At 39.8% G+C, this 24,347-nt stretch overlaps 1 protein-coding gene across 2 annotated transcripts in view; it reads left to right on the top strand.

Annotated features, from left to right (window-relative positions):
- BTBD3 (BTB domain containing 3) overlaps nt 1-18,100 on the top strand; it is a 33,476-nt gene extending 15,376 nt beyond the window's left edge. Inside the window, exons 2-5 of one of the 2 annotated variants that reach the window (XM_035005832.1) lie at nt 9,246-9,513; nt 10,019-10,109; nt 10,688-10,806; nt 14,065-18,100. In XM_035005832.1, the coding sequence (XP_034861723.1) occupies nt 9,371-9,513; nt 10,019-10,109; nt 10,688-10,806; nt 14,065-15,097 (1,386 nt within the window). In that variant the 5' untranslated portion in view covers nt 9,246-9,370 and the 3' untranslated portion in view covers nt 15,098-18,100. Of the gene's footprint in view, nt 1-7,302; nt 9,514-10,018; nt 10,110-10,687; nt 10,807-14,064 lie in introns of those variants that run through there. The other variant, XM_035005831.1, reaches the window with a different exon arrangement.
- The last annotated feature ends 6,247 nt before the right edge of the window (nt 18,101-24,347 follow it).

The following is a 24,347-nucleotide window of genomic DNA, read 5'->3' as shown; positions in this document are numbered from 1 at the left end:
TTGGGTGTGCAGATGCCTTGTATAATTTCACATGAATTTGTATTTTCCCATAACACAATTTCTCTCAGTGGAGCAGATTTCTTATTTTTAGATCTTGTACTGTTTGTTTAATATAACTATTTTATTCTAGTCACATACATTGTAAAAGTGAAAGAAGGCATTTCATTATTTGAGCCCTTGTGGATGTGTTTATTATGATGACCAAATCGTACAATTGGTAACTGTTTTTTTTTCTATGTGATTTTGTTAAAATAAATAAAAGCCTCTCCCACCTTCCCCAGCCTTGCCTTTACCAAACCTATCCTGTTCACTTTACAGTGATAAAAATTTTAAATCTAAGATAATGCATATCATTACTTCAAGTGTTTCAGGAGGTAGTTGGTGCATTGATAGGAAAGCAATATTCATTTCTAAGCACTCTATAGTGACGAAGGGCACAACATATTTAGATGACTTATATTTGGTTATCTTATTATTATTATTTTTTTAATCTTGTAGAGCTTTTTTAACTAAGAGTTGTGGATGTTGGGAAGATTGGTCTGTGACATTTATGTCGCTAATTACCAGTATTGATATACAGTATCTGGTGGTTTGAGCATTGTCCATTCCATGTGCTTATTGGAAAAGGATGACTTTCCCAATAGAGCAAGGAATTCTTTAGTTAAGTTTAATTAACCCTTAATGAAGAAGAGCTTTGGGTTTTTTCTTAATGATCTGATTGTGGAAATGTTTTCGGTTATTCCTGAAGTATCGGGAAAAAACAGCACCTGCTAAAGTAAAAAAAAAATCTGTGAAAAAATGTTTTTCTTTGACTAGCACACAGTTTTCTTCTGTCAGCTGAAGCCAACAACCAACCTGGAGAAGGCAACAGCAAACTTAATTCCATTCTGGCATTTCCAGTAGGATTAATGTCCCCTGTTGGATCAGTACAGTCTGCCTTCTGGCCTGCTCAGAAGAGACTTTCTGAAGCCTGACTTTACTTTTCTTTGGATAAATTGTTTTTAAGTACCTAGGTGAAAGTCATACATATAAATGGGATCATTGTATTATGGTAATAATATATCTACCTCTTAAACTAACATTTTAATATAGATTCTATTTGTTTGAAAATAATTTCTAAGGAGTCCTTTAGCTCCGGGTTTAATCTGTATATAGTGTTGTTATTAGTTAATCTTTGATTGACTGATAAAATATCAGTATAAAATATTACCCAGACAATTAATAGGCTTGTTAGTTGTGCATCATGAGAAAATGTTAGAAATGCATTGTATTAAAAAAAAAAAAAGAAAGAAATGCATTGTATTAATGCTGGACACTTACCAATGGAGATTCTCATTTTGGAATTTCCATCTAGACTTTCTACCATATCATCGGTTGTCGTGGTAGCAGTCTCAATTGAGAATTGTGATTATATACTTTATCAAATAGTTTATCAAACTATTAAACTCAGTTATTCTGATGTAGTTGAGCCAGAATTCTGAGCTGCCATCTTGCCTGGTTAGGGGAATAATTAACCTAAAGAAGAGAGACCTTTCTGTTGAATTATATATTTTTTACCTTATTTCACTGACTGTAAGGTGCCATCAGTTGTAAGATATGCTATTATATTATGTACCAAGAAGAAAGGGAAGAAAAAGTTCTAGTACTTGTACTCATGAGATGCCATCAATTATAAGATAAACCTTATTTCAGAGATGTTAAAATGGGGGAGAGGTTAGTAATAAATAAAATATGGCACATATGTATGTATATAGTTTTTGTTGGGTATTGGTTATAATCCTAATATTAAAATATAAAGAAAACCATATTAAATAAGTCAGTATTTCTGCCAAACATACAGATTTTTTAATCCTAGAAAACTATAGAATTGGAAAAAAATAAGAGATTAAATAATCAACACTTTTACACAAGAGGAAATTTACTAGGGAGATCATCTAACCTATACAAAAATTAGCAATTGATTACCTTGTTTACCAAAGTATCTTAAACTTTACAAAAGAATTCGTAGTAGTCCTTTAAATAGCTATCTTTAGAGTATCTCATGATAAATTTTATATACTGTTCCTTCTCAAGATCACCTCATTTAACATATGATAGAGAATGACTTGGGATTTAGATGAGGTGTTCAGTATCCCAAACAAGTGCCTCCGACACAGCTTATAAGCATCAAATATCATGTTAAATACCATACAGAATTTTTAAAAGACTCCTTGCTTCTGCCTTCAAGGAATAGTCACATTCTACCTTTGGGCATATTTTCCCATTTTAAAGTACAATTTAAGGTTAACGGGAGCTCTGTGTGATGAAAAGGAAATGACTTAGTGAAACTGTCCATGAGCCTCATCCTTCCAGCCAGCAGTTAGGTATGCCAGGCCCAAATACTTGTCTTAGTTATCACCCTTGGTGCCACAGTTAAAACTAGGTCATTGTTGAGAGAAGCCAATTTGAGTTGCTAGTCTAGGCATTACTACGTGCTCCACAGATGGACGGCTTGCAGCTTTGGGCTCTCCGAAAGTGGGTACAGCAGAGCATCTGCAGGGAGGTGCTCTCACAGGTTCGAAGTCAAGTGGACAGCCAGCCTAGAGTAGGGGTTTCAGGTGCAGATTTGCACATCAGGTGGGGACCTGATCACAGTGTATAACACACATCTTAATGACTGAACCTCACCTGCAAAATACCAGCAAGATCCTCAGCAACCTAGGCCCTTCTTGGCCTGTGAGTGAGGCCAGAGCAAGCCTGCAGATGGGGTGAAATGTCAGTAGTTGTGAAGCCTGGAAAATTATAAAGGCAGGGAGTGCCAGATTAATCTTTGGGTTTTTGTTGTTTTGGAAGATTACATCACAAATGTTTCCTGCTTTGGGTACAATTGTTACTAATAGTGAAAGCTTATCTTTGCAAAGTGTTTTCAACTTTTATCAAAATGCTTTCACAAACATGTAATCTTGCCTTCACAGTGAACCTGAGAGGGTTGAATGGGTATAATTATCCCATTTGGCAGATGAAAAAAACAAGGCTCATGGATATTAAATAACCTGAAGGTCACTTTTTTGGGCTCTTGCTTTTTTTCACTATACCGTGCTGTCAATGCTTGACTCCATGTTTATTTCTAAATTTAGAAAGCATATAGCCTGTTTTCCAGCAGCTCTTGCTATCTTAAGGACTGCCAACATTTTGTTGCTTATCTTTTTTACCTCCTAAATCACAAGCGTAACTTTTGTTCAGTACTGAAAAGTAAGCAAAAACAAAACACTATTCCATCGTGACTTATCAGGTTAAATTAAAATGCTCTCCTCTGTGATGGTCTGTCAGTAATTTTTGGAAGTGATACTCATTTCCGCAGTCTACCCTACCTTGTTTAAACCTCAGTTAACTTCGCTCTGCAACTGTTCAGGTATCTTGTGGTAAACCATATACAAGTCCAGACAAGAAGTTCAGAATTAGAGCAAGTTAAACAAGACTTGCCAGCATTGTTAGTTGTTGACATAGGATTTGTTGGTATAAATCATGAGTGCCTGGTTTTTCCAACTTTCATTTTACCTGGCAAGCCTCTTCTGTTTTAGAGCAGCTTCCTCATGGCTGCTAGTCATCTATGTTCCTTCCTGTTACAGTTCCTCTCCATGTCTCTCTAAAAAGTGTCCTAGAGTTCTTCCTGCAGGGTGAGGAGCATATATGTTCATGGTTTTCATATCTGTAAGTTTTGCATATATTTTTTTTCTTTTAAAGTAGATCAGAAGTATGAAGATAAAGCATTTTGTAAAAATGTGGGGTAATTAACTGTGGATGGAAATTAGAATGAGTGGAACAGTCAAAATTAGGCAACCAGTCTGGAAATCTGCATTCTAGTCCAGACACTGCCCCACTGCTTAACCATTCACAAAGCCCTTCTGGACATCTAGTCACCTTATCTGTGGACAGAGTTGTATTAAATAATTCCTAGAGTCCCTTTCAGTTTCAAACCTCATTCAGGTCCCCACACTGAATGTACAGGATTCTGCTAAATAAAGAGGGATGTCTGGCAGACCTTCCAGTGGTGAAGAAGATGATTGAAGTGAGCTTAAATTCTGCTGATAATCTTGTTATTATTGGAAATTGAATGATAAGAGATAAAGATGGTTGAAATTTCTGACAATTGTAAAAATCATCTGAAACCCACTGTGACTAGCTAACCTATTAAGGTTGGTTCCTAATTTTGCTCACTATTGTATGCCAATCACCTAACACGCTGCAAGATCAGCATGTTGAATTATAAGTACAGGTTTCCCCTACTATCCAAAAGTATAGTGTACCTGTGAAATCTTTTGTAAGCCAAAATGGCATAAAGAAGCAATTACCATTACTTTATTCGGAAAAAGTTTTGAGTGTTCCCAGACCCAAAAAATAACCTCTTTTTGGCTTTTCTGATATTTTAGGACACATCTTGCTAATGGATGCACAAAATAAATCAAGATAAAGCATAGATGCTGTGGCAAAGCTATGGCAGCCTGATGCTGAGTGTAGTTCCTGGGGAAGGAGCTCGGTGGCGCCACTTTTCTCGGGATGTGTGCGGCCTCTAACTACTCACTGCAAAACAGGCTGAATGCTGTTTTTGCTTTTCCTTTGAAAAAAGCAAAAAAGCAAAAATTCTTTGGATTTCCTTTAGCTGGTGAAAACAGTATTAATGTAGGTCTTTCATAAAAGCAAAGTGCATAACATGAACTTTCAAAAAGTGAGGGATACATATGTGCTTTCATAAAAGATTAATGGGCTTCTTGACCGATTTACTTTATTAGGGCAGATTAACATGTCTCATAACAGCTTTAAAGTTCAGGAGGTGTAAGAACAAATGATACAGTGCCAGTTGAAAAGTTTTAGAGGGAAATGTGAAAATACATTTTGGGCTGGTATCCTTTATTTATCCACCCTTCAGCCTAGTGGGGAATGTTTTGGGGTTGCAGATTCAATAGATGGAGTTTCAACTCTTGATGTTTAATTTCAGGGGGGGAATGAAATAGACTGTAGATATGAAAGCAGAGGGGAAAAGTGATAGAAATATTTTGTATATTCAAATCAATCTTAAATTTTCATAATATTTATTGTCCTCTGGGTCATGGATTACCCTGGAAGACAGATGATAACTGTGGCTCCTCTTCCCAGGAAAATAAATGCACAGTCCTGGTTGTGTGAGCCATTTGTTGATGCAGCCATTGCCTTCTTGCCCTTAGTCCAAGTTCTTGATAGAAAACTACCCTGGAACGTTAAACCGTGAAAGCTATTAGAAATCATCTAGACCAGTATTACTTAAACTGTGCTTATGAAACCAGCGGAATTAATCAAGACCAACATTAGAAAGAAAAGAGAAAAATAAGATAGAAAATATCTGTACTATCATTACATGCTAAGTGTTTTTGTTTTGTGAACCGTCTTTCTCTTTGTGGGTGTGTGTGTGTGTGCGTGCTAGTACTGAGTCCGAATATAAAATGCATTTCTTACTGAGGATTGAAGGTGAAGACTGAGAAACACTCATCTATTCTAGAGAACCTCTTCATATTGTAGCTGAGGAACTTGATGCCCTTAAAGGCTAAATGATTTGTCAGACTCCCCTCCCCTTCAACACACACACACACACACATCAATTTTTTGTGGCTGAGCCAGGACTGAACCACATTCATTACTTGATTGCTAGTTTTGCTGTGCCACAATACTAATTTTTTGAAATAGAATTGTGAAGTAGATTATTTCAAAATATTAAGTGGTTCATCTGTTTCACACTTGGCATTCTTTAATCCTTTATTTTTCCCACTAAAATGATCTCTGTTGTTTTCCTATGAAGTAATCTGAGCTTGGGGTGCCTGGGTGGCTCAGATGGTTAAGCGTCTGCCTTCTGCTCAGGTCATGATCCCAGGGTCCTGGGATTGAGCCCCGCGTCGGGCTCCCTGCTCTGGGGGAAGCCTGCTTCTCCCTTTCCCTCTGCTTCTCCCCCTGCTCATATTCTCTCTCTCTCTGTATCTCTGTGTCTCGAATGAATAAATAAAAAAATCTTAAAAAAAATCTGAGCTTGAGCTTCTTTTTCAAAAAATATTTTGAGGCCTCTTGGTTGGCTGTCCACACACCTGAATCCTAGAATTTTGACATTTAGGGCCTAATCAGAAGAATTTCAGAGTAAGACATCGAGGTTAAGTTTTATGACCAAACCAAATTAATCATTTTGAATTATTTCTTCACTCACTTGATAACTGAATGCAAAACGTGGCTCCAGATGTTGATACTGGATAACTGGGAGACCGGGTAACCTTCTTTATTTTAATCTTACATGAGGCTTTCTCAAACTTGAATGTCATACAGATTGCCTAGAGGGTCTTGTTAAGATGTGCACTTCTGATCCAGACTCTGGGTGAGTTTCTGGACTTTTCTGGCAGGCTCCCGGGCGGTGCCGCCGCCGCCGCTGCTGGGCCATGGGCCACACTCTCAGTCACAGGGGTTTTATGTTACCTTTTTTTAAACCATGGTAGGAAAACGAAGCTGGGAAGTTTTCCATGTCTTAGTTTTATTAACATTTTCATGCTTTTCAAATTGGCTACAAAAATTAAAATTCAAATGTCATTTAAATTTTTTTAATTGGATTACTTTTTGTATTTTAGAACATATCTTTAAAACAGCCATACTCCTCAGTCCCCACATTTCCCGAATGACAGTGCCCCTCTTTGCAGCAGCGTTCTAGGGGATTCAGAATGAGCAGTGCTTCGTGTAACTAGTATATTCAAGCTTTTCCACAGAACTTAATTTTCCTAATACCTAAAACCTTTAATTTCAGAAAGAACATGTTCTAAAACATTATATAATTTTCTTTCTTAAGCTATTGCGTGCACTTGTTATTTTAGTGGTATAGGAATAGTGTTTGTTCGAGGCTTTCTTGGTAAAAGGTGTTGAACTGCATGTGAAATGAATAAAAGCCACAAAGCCTTCTAAGTTCTTCTGTCTACTTTTTGTGCTTTTAGTATTTTGTCTGTCCAGTTGACAATTATTAGTATGTCTGTCTCAAAGCAGTCATTTCCCTTTCCAGTGTAATTGATCGCTGTCTGACCTGAAATGTATGGGACTAATCCTGGTCAGAAGGACCTCCCTGTCATGGGGGTTTTCCTAGGAGGTTGGTGTCAGGAAGTTCAGTAGCACACGTGTTCCTCCTTCATACTTTTCACCACATACTCTTAAAAACTGTTCTAGATCTCTCTCTCTCTCTCTAACATGTGATTTGAAAGGGTGTGTGTGTGTGTGTGTGTGTGTGTGTGTGTGTGTGTGGTAGCCCTGTGATTGGGAACACACAATAATTGTAACCAATAAGCAGCACTTCAGGGTCCATCTAAAACGGGGATGAATAGCCTTGTGGTAAAGACCTTTGGTTCTCTTCTATATATATAGCCTGTCTTGTACTGGCTTTGCAGTTTTAAGAGTAATAATGATGACAATAAAGAGGATATTCCTTGGCTGTTTCATGATTTAGGGTCCCAGGGATTCAAAGTTTGATTTCAGTGTGTTCTCCTCAGCAGATTATCAGTTACAATAACCAGCATAGTGCATTTGTTGAGTCCTCGCTCTGTCGGGCGCTCATTATTCAGATGAATGCTGTGCCACAAGCAGGCTGTGGCCCTGAAGGCTGTGTTAGGTCTGGGGGACGGGGGGGAGCAAATGGCTGCTGCACTTGGAACCAATGAGAGGAATCCAGATAGACAGATAGGGGGAAGATTAAATCTCCTCATTAGTCCCTCTTTAGAAATAAATAAGCATGTGTGGAGCCTGTAGCAGGTGTTTTGTTTTTTCTTGCTCAACAAAGCTAGAAATTGTTGGGAGATTCACATCCATGAAAACCACATACATAGTAGTGGATAGTCTTCTGATTCAAAGCAGAGAGAACCTGTTTGCATTTTAACTAAGCAGCATCAGAACATTTATCATTTTGAATAGCCTTATTACTGGTTTTGTGTTAGAAGTTGTGGATTATATTCTTTAAAATTATGACAAGTTAAATGTAGCCATAACATTTAGGCTGGATTTTGAGATCCTGAGCAGGGCCCATCTGACATATTTTTAGTAAATTACAACTTTTAAATACAGATTTGTCTAATTTGAATCTTACTTTTTATATCTAAAATTTGCTTCAGTGCAGCTAAACCTACTGGTATAATCTTAGTCTGACTGAAAGTATTTTCTGATCTGGGACTCCTGTCAAAGATCATCATAGGAACTAGAAAATGTTGGGAGGTAAAACGAACACATGACCTCATCTCTCTTCTTTTGCACTAAACTATAACGTGCATTCAAAGAGACTGGAAAAAGAAAAACAGCATTCCTTTCCATTAAGCTGTAATAAGTGTGTTGTTTAGTATGGCTTTGCTATTAATAATCCCTTTTAGCAGGAAGAAAGGAGGATTTTGTTTGAAGTATTTGAAACTAAATGCTGCCGGGATAAAGATTTTACTAGAAATACAGAGTAGATACCAGTCCCTACCCTTTGTTAATTGATCCTGCTTGTTTAACTGGGGAAATAAAAATGTACATCTACTGAAGAGAAATTTGTGAGCACAAACTGTTCCTTTCCTGTTTGCAGATCTATTTCATAGGCTGTTTATCTTATTTTAATATGCAGTAATACAGGAGACAACAGAATGCCACTGCTGTTCCTTTAATATCAGAGCTCTGCATGTTACAATAGGTGTCACTGTTTTGCTTGGTCCAATCATGATTGGTGACTTCAGCTATTGGCTCCGAGCACTGACTGTCTGACTCCATCTGCAGGGCTGTAATACCTACTCTCCTCCCATCCATTCACCACACAACTTCAGCCGGCTGAACAGACTCGCACGGCTCCAGCACATCTTGCTAACCTAATTCTGAAAACAAGTGCTACAGCTCGCTGCCTGTCATCTTCGCTCAGTGTAGCATTTTCAGGTGATCTAGGAAACTGGGTTATTTTTATGAGCAAATAAGAGAAATAAGAATCATGATGGAGATGTATTTAGCAGACCCAGTACTGGATAAAACTTAAAGCCAGTTTCTATTCAACATAGTGAAAAGGTCACCTTGTCCGGCTGAGAAAAGAAGCAAAATAGCAGCTTGTTGGTTTCTGTTAACATCTTGGCTCGTGCCAGCCTCTTTTCCTTGATGTTCGCACCAATTTGGGCTACCTAGCTATAAAGAGAGACATACTGTACTCATGGTAGATGACAAGGAAAAGAACATGAAATGTCTCACCTTCTTCTTGATGCTTCCAGAGACAGTAAAGAATAGGTCCAAGAAAAGCTCGAAGAAGACAAATACCAACAGCAGCAGCGGCGGCAGCAAGTTGCCCCCAGTTTGTTATGAAATAATCACCTTGAAGACTAAAAAGAAGAAGAAGATGGCTGCTGATATATTCCCGCGTAAAAAACCAGCCAACTCCAGCAGCACCACTGTCCAGCAGTACCACCAGCAGAATCTCAGTAACAACAACCTTATTCCGGCCCCAAACTGGCAGGGTCTCTACCCCACCATTCGAGAAAGGTAAGTGCCCGGCCAGCATATTTACTTTAAAAGTTTTCCTGTGTTGAAGTTTCTGCTTTTGCACAACCTATAATGTATTTTAACATAAGTCTGTGTTTCCTCTTTTCCCAGAAGCTTTATCGGTAATGGAAAACTGCCTTGTATCTTTTCCAAAATAGTACAGCTGTTTTCCTCTTAGATAAAAATGTTTTTGCAAGCTGTGACATTTAAGTGACAGGCTTGTGTCTACTGACCATGGAAGGTTTGAAGATAGAAACCTTCTATTTGTCCTTAATCTAGTGAAAAGTTTGGATAATTTTTGGTTGGGTTTTTTTTTGACTTAGTTACTTCCCATGTGTTTGCAATGATCACAAACAGTTGTTTAGTTGGAATCTTGATTTGTAGTTTTACCCTGAAGTTACTAAACTGTTGCTTAGCTTGTGAATCTTTTGTGGGTTTTGTATGTTGGGGAGGGGATATTAAAACTGCTGGCTGCTGTGCATTAATGAATTGCCTCTGTTTATAGAAATGCAGTGATGTTCAATAATGATTTGATGGCAGATGTACATTTTGTGGTTGGGCCACCAGGTGGGACTCAGCGGTTGCCAGGACACAAAGTAAGCAACAGCTGCATTACCGGTTTAGTGCTGAGATTTACAAAGAGGGACCCTCTCCATAAGCCTGAAAGTTGGTTGGGGTGGGCAGCTTGCCGATGGCAGGCAGTGCGCATTTCACCCATCACAGAGAAGGCACAGCCTCTCCAAAGAGTCTTGGCCACGCTTATTTTTTTTTCCTTTGTTTCTTTCTATCCTGCTTTATATCCCACACAAAAACATGCCCTCCTAACTCTCCAGTCATGGGAAGTTGTTGCGACAGGTTAGGAAAGTCATGTTTACCCTTCCCCTAGAAATTGGTTAGATAAGCTTTTATTTTATTTATTTATTTTGTAATGAGAGAACTTAGACATTAATCTCTTAAAGCCTTGAGGTAGTTAGCAGCATAAAGACTGGCTTGCGTGAACATCTATCTTCTGCTTTCACCGCAAGATAAACACTGTCCCTTGACTTTGAAGAAAGCGCAGGTGTAGGTTCTCCATGTCCACTAAACCCTGATTGCTTAGAGTTGTTTTTCTGGACTGATTTACTGAAAATGCTTTCAGTTTAGTGCATGAAATAAGATTTCCCTTTCTCCACAGTATGTTTTAGCTGTTGGGAGCTCTGTGTTCCATGCAATGTTTTACGGAGAACTTGCTGAGGACAAAGATGAAATCCGTATACCAGATGTCGAACCTGCTGCTTTTCTCGCTATGCTGAAGTAAGCATCGTTCGTTTGTTTAGAAAGAGTTTGTTTATGCTGTGTTTGTAGTCTGCTGGTTTCTCAGTTAAATATAAGAAAGGGAGACCGATGAAGAAAGAGGGTGCTGCTTACCTTGTAAATGGTTTTTGGAGAAAACTACTCTGCATCTTTCGGGGGAAAGCATGTGGAATGGGGCAGGCATTTATCATACACCTTGGCATGGGATTTGGGAGCAAGTGGCATGGATAGTGATTTGATTTTTAACGACTCACAATCAAAGAAAAACAACTTTCTCGTGCAGGATTATTTAATAGCGCATGTTCTCTCTGATAGCATTGTGTATGAAGGAGTCTGTAAAGACATAAATTATATTTTTGTTTCACAATTCCAGAAATAATATACCTCGTTTAAGTACCACTAGTTAAGAGATTTCTCAGTTTTCTAGGAGTTACTGTTTCCTGTCAGCAAATATAAAACTTGCTGTGTTAAAATAATCTGATCTTTGCCCATACGTACATGTGCATCCTCTTACATAAAATCAGATACCATTTCTCAAAGATAAAGAAGCATTTGCCTTTGATAGTAGAGGAGACATTTTTGAGAGAGATGAATAGTTTTCTATAGTTTTATATGTATTTTTATAGGAAAACTTTAATTGGTAGTATAAAAACGCAAAGCTGTAAGACATATACTTACTTAAAAAATAGTTTTCTGTCTCATAGGTCTTTCTCAGAATCCAGGACGTGTTGACCAGCTAAATAGAATCCGCTTCTCTGATGTGCACTGCTGCCGGACAGTGTCATAGTCTACCCTGTGATTAAATGCAGTGATTATTTCAAATAATGTTTTATGATTTTTGTTCAATCCTCCTTCTGGCACACCAAGTATATCCAGTGTCCAAGGTTATCTACTGCTGTAGGGATTTTGGTTCCCTAGAATAAATATGTTTGTTAAAAAAATTATTGTGTGTCAACAAGTTGGACAATAATCCCACAAATGGTTAAAAGGTTGCAAGATATTTATTGACTGCTCCTACTGAAAAATAAGTACTGCAGTTAATTGTAGAACTTAAAAGTATTCTTTATTTATGTTGTAGTTTTGAAATCTAATTGCATCTGACTGAAACTTTCACAGTGGGAAATAGGGAAATTAAAGATAAGTGAGCATGTGAAGTACCAAAAGGTAAACTAATTCACCACTTTGAAACAACCAACACTTAGTGACCTTTCTAATCTTTTAGAGATACATGTACAGAAACCAGTTTTACCTGGGAAGGTTTTTGTTTTGTTTTGTTTTCCAGTCAAGTGAGCTTTGTATGTTTGACATTGTCTCTCGCAGAGGAGAACGCTAACACTGGTTCAGCATTTTGACTGCACTGCAGTCCAGCATAGGGTTTCAGCCAGAGAGAGACATAATTAGGGAACACGAGTAAGAATTACAGAATTATATTTCACCCAAGTCATTCCATTTGCATCTTTTCTTACAAATGTATTACCTAGAATATATCTCAATACAGCTTTTTAAAATTATACATGCAGTCCACCAAAAGTGGTAAGAATCAGAAATGTAGTAAGGTGCCGTTTGCTGTTGGGCCATAGTTGATCAGGACTGCACTGTCACCACGGATAGTGGAGGCCAGTTTTTCCAGACAACTTTGTTGTATGGCTGAGTAGCCAGTATTCCTAGAAAGGGAACCATCAAGAAAAAGGGAAGACTGCTCACTTGACAGTTCCAGGGTAAGAGCCACAAAGTGCTGACCTTGTTCTAGATTCTTCACCATCGTCCTGGTTCTCAGGTCAGAGCATCACCGAGCTGCTGGTATTATGTGAGTCCGTCTTGGCCAGTGGTATATGGCTTAGCCTATCAGAAGAGAAAGAGCCTCCTGGGAGTAAAAATGGAGGTTCATTTGTGATTGTAGACATTTTTCTTATCATCATCACTGTGGGGTTTTTTACTTTCTTTACAGAAGCTGTTACTGATCTTTTCTTGTATGTGTTTCACTGAGTTAAAATATAGTAACTAAAGGAAAACTTCACAGCAAGTAGCTAAATACCTTAGCTTTAACTGGAAAAAATTAAGTGTTATCAGAATGTACTTTTCACCCATATGTAGTTCTCACTGACTCTTGTACTCATCCATGGTAATCTAAAAGAAGCAGATGATTTTTGTTTTTACATACCATATTGGGAGATTGCCACCATCCCCCCAAATCACCAAGAAGTGTTTTATCTCCTGACATAGGGATACTTTATAGAATCATAAAAATGGTGCATATTTGGGCTTTCTTGCTTTTGTCTTTTAATTAAATACATCCAGAAATAATACATTCTTTAATTCTGAAGGTAGAAGAAATGGGGGGAGGAGAGAAGAACGAATTTAGAGTTTAAAAAGAAAAAAAAGCCAGATACAAAGCCTGTGTTGGATTCTATGTAAAGGCAACTGGAAGATAATTTTGAAATCCATAGATTATAATCTATTGAACTTAGAACTACTTGAAAAATATCTTTCTTAATCTCAGGTTTTATTTTGTGTTTAGGGAAAATTCAAGTCATACTTAGTTAAAAGAATTAAGGTGTAATCATTGCCAACATAGTATTAAAGGCATTCTATCTGAATGTACAGAAAATTTTAAAATAAAACTATATATATAGAGAGAGAGAGAGAGCACTTCTGAAACATAGGATTATTCCTTTTTTTAAAGAATTCATTTATTTATTTGAATGAGAGAGAGCGCACACAAGGGGTGTGGAGAGGAACAGGATCCCCACAGAGCAGGGAGCCCGACAGGACACGGGGCTCTCTGGATTTCGATCCCAGAACCCCTGGATCATGACCTGAGCCGAAGGCAGATGCTTAACCGACTGAGCCACACAGGCACTCCAGAGATGATTATTTGATTAAATATAATATGGTGTATTTAACATTAATTTTTCCCTTTTTTTTTTTTTGTTAATACTAACTCTGATATACAGTTTTTTTTTCAAACAGTTCTAGTATCTTATGTTTTTTTGAGAAGACATTGAATGCAGGTTATAAAATAGAGGCTAGAATGGTAACACAAAGTTAATGTCTTTAATTATACAGACTTACTGCTGAGTTGAAATATTAATAATTTATGAACATATTTTAGATGTTTCTTTACTCCCTAATCATTTTTGTAATAACTGTCACATAAGATGATTTTCTTGGAACTAACTTGAAAGTAGTTGCATCTTTTCTTGCTGGACACGCTCGTTTTGTGAAAATTCCATTTATGTGCTGTGTGCTGTCTTTCAGATATATCTATTGTGATGAAATTGACTTGGCTGCTGACACAGTGTTGGCCACTCTTTATGCTGCCAAAAAGTACATCGTCCCTCACCTCGCCCGCGCCTGCGTTAATTTCCTGGAGACCAGCCTGAGCGCCAAGAATGCCTGTGTGCTTCTCTCCCAGAGCTGCCTGTTTGAGGAGCCGGACCTGACCCAGCGTTGCTGGGAGGTGATCGATGCCCAGGCTGAGTTAGCTCTCAAGTCTGAGGGATTCTGCGATATCGACTTCCAGACTCTAGAAAGTATCCTCCGCAGGGAAACTCTGAATGCCAAAGAAATTGTGGTTTTTGAGGCAGCTCTCAACTGGGCCGAAGTGGAATGCCAGCGGCAGGATCTAGCTTTGAGCATTGAAAATAAACGCAAGGTCCTCGGAAAGGCACTTTACCTGATCCGCATCCCCACGATGGCCCTGGATGATTTTGCAAACGGTGCTGCCCAGTCTGGAGTTTTAACTCTCAATGAGACCAATGACATTTTCCTCTGGTACACTGCAGCCAAGAAGCCCGAGCTGCAGTTTGTGAGTAAAGCCCGCAAGGGCCTCGTCCCCCAGCGCTGTCACCGCTTCCAGTCATGTGCCTACCGGAGCAACCAGTGGCGCTACCGGGGCCGCTGTGACAGCATCCAGTTTGCGGTTGATAAGAGAGTGTTCATCGCAGGCTTTGGGCTCTACGGCTCCAGCTGTGGCTCTGCAGAGTACAGCGCCAAGATCGAACTCAAGCGGCAGGGCGTTGTTCTCGGGCAGAACTTGAGCAAGTACTTCTCAGATGGCTCCAGCAATACCTTCCCCGTGTGGTTTGAGTACCCAGTGCAGATTGAGCCAGACACCTTCTACACAGCCAGCGTGGTACTGGATGGCAATGAACTCAGCTACTTCGGACAGGAAGGCATGACGGAAGTCCAGTGTGGCAAGGTGACTGTCCAGTTCCAGTGCTCCTCAGATAGCACCAATGGCACTGGGGTGCAGGGTGGGCAGATCCCGGAACTCATATTCTATGCTTGAAAACCCCTCTCGAAGCGGTGTGAGCTCTGAGGTGCACATGTGGTTCCCACTCGCTTGATGCTTAGCTCATCTGCAGATACGTGATCAGCGCAGGTAATTCGTAATGAACGAAGCTGTAGGCAGTTTCTGATTTCTTTCAACCTTTTAATTATGTACAGGCAAAAATGCAGCATTCAGCTTTTAACTATATGCTTAAAAGAGCCAAGTTCTTCTTAAGGCTTTGTGGTTTTTAGAGTTGCGTCTACACACCTGGGGAGAATTTGTGCTCTTTTCCAGCTGCCCCACTGACCTCCCAGTTGTGTCCCTCTTAAAATTTTCAGGATCACCCTGAATTTCCTTTAGGGCTTTATTTTGACAAATAGAAATAAATACTCTAAAATAATAATGATAAGAGTTATATTTAAAGAGAACCCCACCCCAAATTACAGGTAAACCTCAGTGTACAATTTTGAAAGAAGTTTTGCTTCGTAAGTAATAATTTAGAAAGTAGGCAGTAGTTATGTTTAGCTCCTATTTCATTTTAAATATTTTACTCTGGGCATTATTTTTTCTTAAATCCTAAATTCATGAGATTGTTAAATGTTAAACACTGCAAAGTATCCATGTAAAATAGGAAAACAGGAAATGGGATGTTTGCTTAGGCCATGACCTACTACAAGCAGGTTTTTATTCTTTTAGTTTAGAAGACAAACTATTGCAGTACAGATGCTTCTTTTAGAACTAACTAAATTACACATTTTTATTGTCAATAGGGAAAAATCGCAGGCCTATTAATTTAAACTAAAACAGCTTATAAAGGAGACCTTAAAAAGTCCCATTCTACAAATAGTTTATTTCATGGCATAATAGAATATACCATTTGAAAAAGCCAGTCTTCTCCCCACTTGCTTCTGATCCCCACTGTTTGCTTGTGTTTGTAAGTTATACTGTATAGAATTCTTACTCCCTTTTTCCTGTGAAAAGAGGACCAAACAGTTCTTCAGATATATGGAGTAACAGTTTTGTAGCACTACATGTTAACGTAATAAGATACTTTTATTCATTGATTTTTCTTTTTTTTAATCCAAAATACACTTTACCTGATCTACTTTGACCACATACTACCTTCTTCGTTAATTATAATTCTGTCCTGTTCCTAGACTGCTAGAATTTGGCCTTTGGCCATCCTTAAAGTGCCAATAAATGCCTGCAGGGTTTTAAAAAAAAAAAAAAGGTCTGGAGCGATACACTTGATTGTACCTAATATTCACTGCATCAGCATCACATCCAGCCCTCTTATTTGTACATGGTTAATGTAAACAAAGGAGGGAAAAGCTCATCCCAAAATTCTCCTTCAGTGATGGCTTGTGATGGTTTTGTGCCTGTGACCCTGGTAGTGTCCAATGTGTTCACTTCCAGTTGAAGTATCCATGTGTTTCTGGGCAGCTTTTCTGCTCAGCGTGATCCTGAGATGGCTTCCCCCACCACCCAGAGTGTGGTCCCTGGCCGCCTCCTTCTCCTGCTCTGCGAGTCCCAAGCTGGCTTGTTTGGAGCCAGGGGTTAGTCCTGGGGTGGGCGGGTGTGTGCGCGATGTGGGCGTCCGTGCACGTCCATGTGCATGCAAGTGTGTTTGCCGACTCAGGAATTGTCTCCTCCCTGCCTGGCCAGTAAGAGGTGGGCCAGAAATGGTCCCCCTGCTGGCCCCAGCAAGGCCCCAGGAAGTGACTACCCTTATCTTATTCACTGTGCTTCTGGGCCACCTTTTCCCCCCGTAGATGTGGGCTTGTTGCTTTTGGCCGGCTTCCCTGGTGGAGGAGAACACTGGATTATGGGAAATGTTTTAATCATGTTTGCCATTACCTATGTCTGTTAGCGTAGATAATCAAAAGCTGTTACTGGTGATTATAGATGAGTACTCCCAGGACAACTTTCCAAAATTATCTAACAATTATTTCTTATTAGGAAGATGACAGTAGTTTTGGCAAAGTATCTATGAAATAAAGGTATGTTTTCAATTTAAAAAATACTTCTCTAAAGGATTTTGCTTTTAAATTATGATGAAACATTTCGGTAACTCATAGCTACCATGCAAATTGGTAGGCTGTATACCTGATTAGAAGGCACTCAGTTTTAAGCCAGAGGAGAAGAAACTTGATTTAGCACTAATGTCATCATCTCAGATTGTTGAGGTGGGTGTGATAACCTTAGAGTGAAGATTGTTCATTCAGTAACGCTCACTATCAGTGCTCCTGTTAGCAAGATGCCCTCCATGTGGGTAGGGAACTGCTGGGGGAAAGCAGAGGGAGATACTGTACACTGGGGGTATGAGAGCTTGGTTTTATGCTAATCACCGTTAGCTAAAAAAGGAAGACACGTCCACCACCCGATTGGCTGGTGTCGAGAGCCGTGGGTTAAATTTGAAAATTGTATTTAGAATAAGAAATTTTGTATTTTAAATCCTATTCTCCCTTTTGCATTTTCAACAACATGGAATGAAAGCTAACGTGCTTGCTTTATTTCCTTTGGTAATCTCGAATTTTGTAGCTTTTAAAACTAGAAACCATTGTTCTGACAAGGCAGGCAACTCCAGTGTATAAACACAACTTTATTAAACAGAATACTCTGTAGATGCTTTTCCCAATATATCTGGCAGTCTTTGTCGTTGTTCATACTGGGGATAAAGGGGAACTAGGCTAGTGGTTCTAATGTAACATTCTTTAAGCATATCTTAATATAGTATTTAAGTAAATGGTCTAATTTCTACATAATTATTGCACTGAACTGTCTTTTTGTTTTTTAAGGTGTTTAAATAAGCTCAGCTGATTCAAGACACTAGCACTTGTGCATCAGAGTGCTTGAATTTAGTAGCTTACAGCATTATTTATGAAGGAAAAATATATAAATATGAAGTACCTCATGTTGAATGTTATTGTACTGTATTTTTAATGTAACAGTGCAGATCTTGTTAGACACATGAATGTGTATAATCATGTTAAATGCAAATAAAAGTAAAATTGGTTCATAGATTTGTTTTCCTTAGCATTTTTGTAGGTCCCTTGAAACAATAAAAAATCCATTCTGGCACTTTTGGTGCCACTGAATTTCACAGAGATGGTTTTGCAGGAGCATTTGTTTGCTTAAGTATTCAGATATCTTTGATCCCTAAAGATGTAAAAATTTGAGGCAAAAGCATCGAGAACAATGAATATGTTAATCAATCGCATTGTTCGAAGCCTGACTGTGAAGTTAATGAAAGGGAGTGAATGGGTGCATTTATATTCCCTATATGGAACTCATGCTTTGCTGGCATTCTGATGCTATAGTCGCTCACATATCTGTGGATCTGGCTGTACTGAGGGGGTGTGGATGGATACTGAATCACATCTAGCTTTAGACGTAACCAGTGCTGCTTGTTCCTACTTTGTTATAATAGCTTAAGTCTCTGAATGAAAAAAATAAATGTCCTATGAGAATTTTGAATATAATTTTTATGTGCTCAGCTAGTTTTCCATTATATTTGCCCGTATCAAGTAATACATATACACACACGCACACACATTCATACATAATTATATATACCCGGGCATATATTTGTTTAATCACTTCATCTGCTCAGCCTCTGTAGCATACCTGCTCAGAGGAATTTTGGAATTATTCCAGAGAATAAAGAAACTGGAAATATTCATTCTAGTCAGCTTAATTACAGATACAACCTAAATTGCAAAGGTCTTTAATTCAGGAAAGTCAGCTGTTTTCTCAGTTGCTATTTAAACTTAATCCACATATGGTTGTTTTCAATATCCCAAAACAATTGGAAATGATCCTCCTCTGTTGGCACCCAGGATCAACATGTCACGGAAATTATCTCTTCTCCCTGTGGACTCGATGGCTTGCCTACAAAAAGCAATGAACTTAAACTTGGGAAAAAATAGAAAGGAGGAAAGTACTCCTGACGAACTAAATTGTATGAAACGTAGAGGCCGAAACAAGCAAGTGGCCCTGAAAACCTGTGGTTACCCTAAGTGTTCATTAGAGTAGGACTCTGGGTGCCTTTGAGATGTGTCGATGGAAGTTGACTACACTTTCGATTTCAAATTAGTACATTCCAACATCTTTTTCTGAGCCATTTACATTTATTGACCAACTACTCCCTTTGCTCAACACTTCATGTTATCCTCCACTTTTTAAAATATATCATCTAGCAAAACAAAAAACTGGGGAAATTTTTCAAAAATAGAATTCCCTCAGTTATTTCATAATATAACCACCCTAAGCACTGGTGAAAAGACCTCAATCAAGATACTGCCCTGTGGATGAGATGGAAGTATTGGTGAGGCGGAGTTGAAGACGTGGTTGACCCGGTCCCACACCAAGCAGCGTAAGCCACTAGCAGCATAGATCAGTTGCTGAAGAACCTTTGGATGCGTTTCTCACTTGGGCATCTCCCCTCTCTGCTGCCTCTTTTAAGCCTTTTTAGAGGGAGTGTGGCAGGGGAGGTGTAATTCCCATCAATGCCAACCCTAACTATCCTGATGACCCTTGTTTTCTATTTGCCCGTTCATATTGATGTCCATCGGACAGCAGTTTTACTAGCAGATGCAATTTTATACTCTGCCATCTACAAAGTCCTTAACCTCAAGATAGTTAACCAAAACACCTGCTCTTTACTTTGTCTAACGTGTACTTTAATTCTGTGTACCGGACGTGATTCAAGTGATCTATTCAACTATCAGCACTTTGGTGTTAGTTTGCCCCAACTGATTTCTCTTTAAGCTGGTTTTGGTAGTAACCAGTCTAACTGCTACGAAGGCAGGAGGGGCTTTGTGTCAGACCTCAAGAATGGTGTCCTTTTTCCCTTTGTGGAACAACAGTACCAAAAATTATTTCAAAATTCAGGCACTTTATTTGTTGTTGTTTACAACGTTGGTGAGCAGTTTATATTTAACAACTATGTCTTTATCAGTGTGTTTGAGAGGAGTGAAATTATACCTGAAAAAAGTTGAAAAACAAGTCCTACTAGTAGCTTTCTTAATTTTAGCGTAAAGTGCTGCAAGAAAGCTTTTCAAGCAGCAGATAGCATAAACACTATTGTGAGAAACCAGAGAATCTGAGATATTTTGATATGGAGCAGTCTTTACTGTGGCTGTACAATTTGCATTTTCCTTCCTAAACTATATTCAAAAAATAGGCAAAAGAAAGAGGACAATTTAAGGAAAGCTGCAAATAATCTTTCAGAGCTTGAAGCAGAGGGTACCACCTTCTGCTGTACGGTAGAATACATAAAAACGTACTTTTGAGAGATAACTCTGTGCATTTTTGTGCTTTTCTTGATCAGCCCTAAACTTTAAATTATTTCAGTGCCCCTAAGAATAGTGCCAAAACACCCTAGCCAATTCAAAATTAAAGACAAATTCCAATTCTAAGAATATTTGGAGGCATTGATGGAATACTCCATGTTTCCTAGGTAAAAGACATAAGGTTTAATGAATCAAAGGATTAACCCAATGTTCGTTCACCCATTGACCATTTATTGATCTTTGCTTTATCCCAGTCAGTAAGAGAGATCCTGGGGAGTCAGAGACCCAATAAGATGTGGTATGTGTTCTCAAAAGGTCCAGGGCAGGGCTGCTTCGCCCTCAGCATGCAGAAGAATCATGAATTGCCAGGTTCTATCCCCAGAAATTCTGATTGGGTAGGTCTTAAGTTGAGGCCTGAGAAACCACATCAGCAAGCTTCCATATGCTGCTGCCGCCGTCTGTCGTTCACATTTTGAGGGACCCCTACAGAGTAGGAGAGAAATACCTTGGCTCCTCCTGGAGCACTGCAAAGGGCATCCAGGTCAGTGGGAGAAGAGAGAATGCTTGAGTTGGGTTTTGAAGGATGCATTAGAATTATCTAGTGAAGGCTGGTGATGCCAGTTGGAGGGGGCAGGGAAGAGTTAAGGGAATTCTAGAAGAGAAACAGAGCAGAAAGGCAACAGCTCAGCGTGGCTTAAGCAAAGGGACATGTGGGGGAACGAGGCCACCTACTGTGTGCCAGGTGTGGAGCCAGCTAGCGAACTGGACCTGAACACGAAGCACATCATCTGCTAGGCTAAATTACCTGGCTTTTATCACAGACTGAAACAGTGGCATTGAAGACATTAGAGATAGACCAGAAAACAGCTTTGTGTTTTAGAAACATCTTTCTGAACTTTGGGAATAATAAACTGGGTCAGACCAAAGACAGAAGTACTTAGGGCTGGGCTGGGAGTAATGCAAATGAAGACCGAAGGGCGCCAGGGAATGGAGAGAATGATGAAGATTCTAGAAACATGGAAGGGTGATCCCCAGCATGCAGTGGTTGTAGCATCCAGTTGAAAGAGGGCTTGGTGAAGATGGAATGCCTTGCCTTATATTTATCCTAAAGGAGAAAAGTTTGCTTTGTTTTGCTCTACCATCCTCTGTAGAGAATTGGTCTATAGATACCCACCCTTGATTCTAAGATTCTTTTAGGAAGAAGGGAAAAACAGTCAACATAGTGTACTGGTTAATAACACTCCAGAGCTAGGCTACAGGGCTCTGGCTGCACGTGACTCCAGGCAAGTCACTTAACCTCTCTGAACCTCAGTTTGCTCAAGAAAGATGGCAATAATAATAGGGCCTTCCTCAGAGGGTTATTACGATGATGAGAGAAATTAAAATTTCGAAAGCACTTACAACAGTACCTGGCAAACAGGAAGTGCCATATAAGTGTTAAGTAAAACAAAATGTGAAAGGCCACAAATTAAACGTATGCATCTTCCTCATATATGCCCTTACGAGAACCAGTTTACTTAGAGTTTACACACGCTTAACAAGTTGTCAGTGCAGACAATTCAAAAGCCAAAAGCATCATTTTGTTGCTGTTCTTTTAAGTCTCGGGTCAATAGCTAAGGAGTATATAGAGCTTACAGAGACTTGTATTGTTCTGTACTGTTGAGGAATTCTCTCTTAGTTAACCAAATTTCTTATAAGTATTTCAATTTGGTCATGTTAACAAGAGATAAATGATGTGGGTGGATTCTAGCACCTTAGATAGGATTCTTCAGAAAACTACTCTGTAAAAGCTGACTGAGTACATAACAAGTGTATGAGAGACCCTTTGAAGACATTTTCCAAGAGGAGTCTATTTGCAGGAAGAAAAAAAATATCCTGTACAGGTTCTGTTAGAATCAAAAATAAGCTCTTTATTCTTGGCTTACAATCTTAGACAATTTTAGATATCACCCCTTCTCCAGATATTTGGGGATTAAAATCCATTTTAGTATTGAAATCATTTGTTGTATGTTGAAAGCAGGTTTGACCTTTATTTTGAGTGATGTGAACATCACAGGGGGCAATTGAATGGCTGATTGTCTATTCAAGTAAACAAAGGTGTGCCCCAAGTACTGGCAACTCTGAGTTTGCCTGCTCTCGTGGGCTCTTGGTCTCCCTTCTACTGCCTTCCCCGCGAACGTTCCCCCATCTGCAGACTCACCTCCTGAGCCAGTGCTATGGCTTTATGTGACAAGGGCCCTGACGTCAGCTAATTTCCAGTCCCTTGTTCAGGGCTGGATTCTCTGTTTTGCACAATAAGCTTTTAGGAGCCTCAATCCCCAGAGCTTCTCATTCTGGGGCCAGTCACTTTTATCTGAAGCTCAGGGCAGGTGTGTAGGGATCCTGATGCACATGAAAGGTTGGGAACCCCTGGTATAGACAAGCCTCCTAGAGCCTTTCCTCACATCCGCATGGACATCTAGCTTTAGCACCTTGCTCCTTGCCGGCGATCCTGGCAACATACGCTCTCAGAAATCAGTCTTGTGCTTATGCCCTGAACCCATGGAGCTTGGAACTGGCCCCAAGCAAAACCACAGTCAGCATTAGTGGATGAAATAAACCAAGGGAATCAGAAGACCTAGCTTCTGACTTTAACTTCTTGACCCTGACCTCTGCTTGTTATTCTTGCTCTGGCCAGTCTTCCTGTACCCCCCAGGACTCCATCTGAACCTCAAAAGCCCAGAGATCCAGTTTGTTCAGTGGTGCCCTGGTCCCAGCTCTAATCTAGTTGACCATGTCACCTGCCGAAGTTCTGATCACCATTATTAACTGGTCTTGGTGCCTGCCCATGTTTGGGACCCCGGTTCTGAGCCCCATCTCGGTAACCATTCCACTTCCTTCAGACATGTGCTGGCCTATGCATTCAACCTGCAGGGTCTCTTCTCCCAGGCAGATACTCCTGGCCACTGGTCCTGACAGAGCCCCCTGTCCAGCCTCTCCGATTGCCCCCACTCTCTGTTCTTTTCTTCTTAACATTTGTGGTAGCTTCCCATTGCTCAGGTAATGCCTAACACAAAAACTCAGGAGCACACAGCAATACATTTATGCTGTGGTGCCTAAGAACAGCTGTGCATTGTCTTGGCAGTTCTACATACTTGATTGGGCTCACTCACGTGTGGGTGTTGGCCTTTGACTGTGGCAACTCGGCTCTGATGGTCTCTCATCCTCCAGCAAGCTAGTCTGGGCATGGTTTTGTGGCAGTGGCCAGGGCACAGGAAAATCACCCACAAGGGGAAGAACCATGCCTGGCCTCTTGAGGCTTGGGTTCAGAACTTGGGCACCATCACTTCTGCATTCTGTTGGCCAGAAGCAGTCCCAAGGCCACCCAGAAGCAAGGGATGGTGAATTAGATTCTACCTCTTTACTGAGAAGAACTACAAAGTCATGTAGGAAGGGCTGTGGATAAAAAGAAAAATATCGTATTGGGCCATTTATGCCATCAGTGTTGAAGGTGCCTAAGTGTAGACCCCGTGCTCCTTTCTAACCTGGACCCCAGAGTCAATGCCACTCGAAGTTGCCCACAGAGAATCTACAAGCCCCAAAAGCATTAGTTAACATGAAGGTTTTATAGGGGAGAGGAGGAGGAATCTTCCTCTTACTCACACATAAACTTCCCAAATATCCATTTGACAAATGTCCTCACTACGTAGTTGGTTGGTTCTGCTAACGAGTTGCTTCTTGGTCCCAGTCCCCCAGGCACAACTATATCTTCTCATCAGATCACATCTCACCCCCTAGCTTTAGCTCCTCAAACTGGAGCCTTCACTTGGAGTAGTAGACACCTCGTTAGATGTGATATTGTCACTTAAATCACTTCCATTCTCGTACACTTCCCCATTAGCATTGCTGTACAACTTAACTCAGAAAACCAGGCCCCTCGTAACGCAAGAAAAGATGGTGGAGGTGGATAGGAAGGAGCATTTCCCTTGTGTGTT

Source organism: Mirounga leonina, unplaced genomic scaffold (genome assembly GCF_011800145.1).
Source record: "Mirounga leonina isolate KUSES-001 unplaced genomic scaffold, KU_Mleo_1.0 Mir_150, whole genome shotgun sequence".
Classification (NCBI taxonomy): Eukaryota; Metazoa; Chordata; class Mammalia; order Carnivora; family Phocidae; genus Mirounga; species Mirounga leonina.
This window is presented reverse-complemented; position numbering and strand designations above follow the sequence as displayed.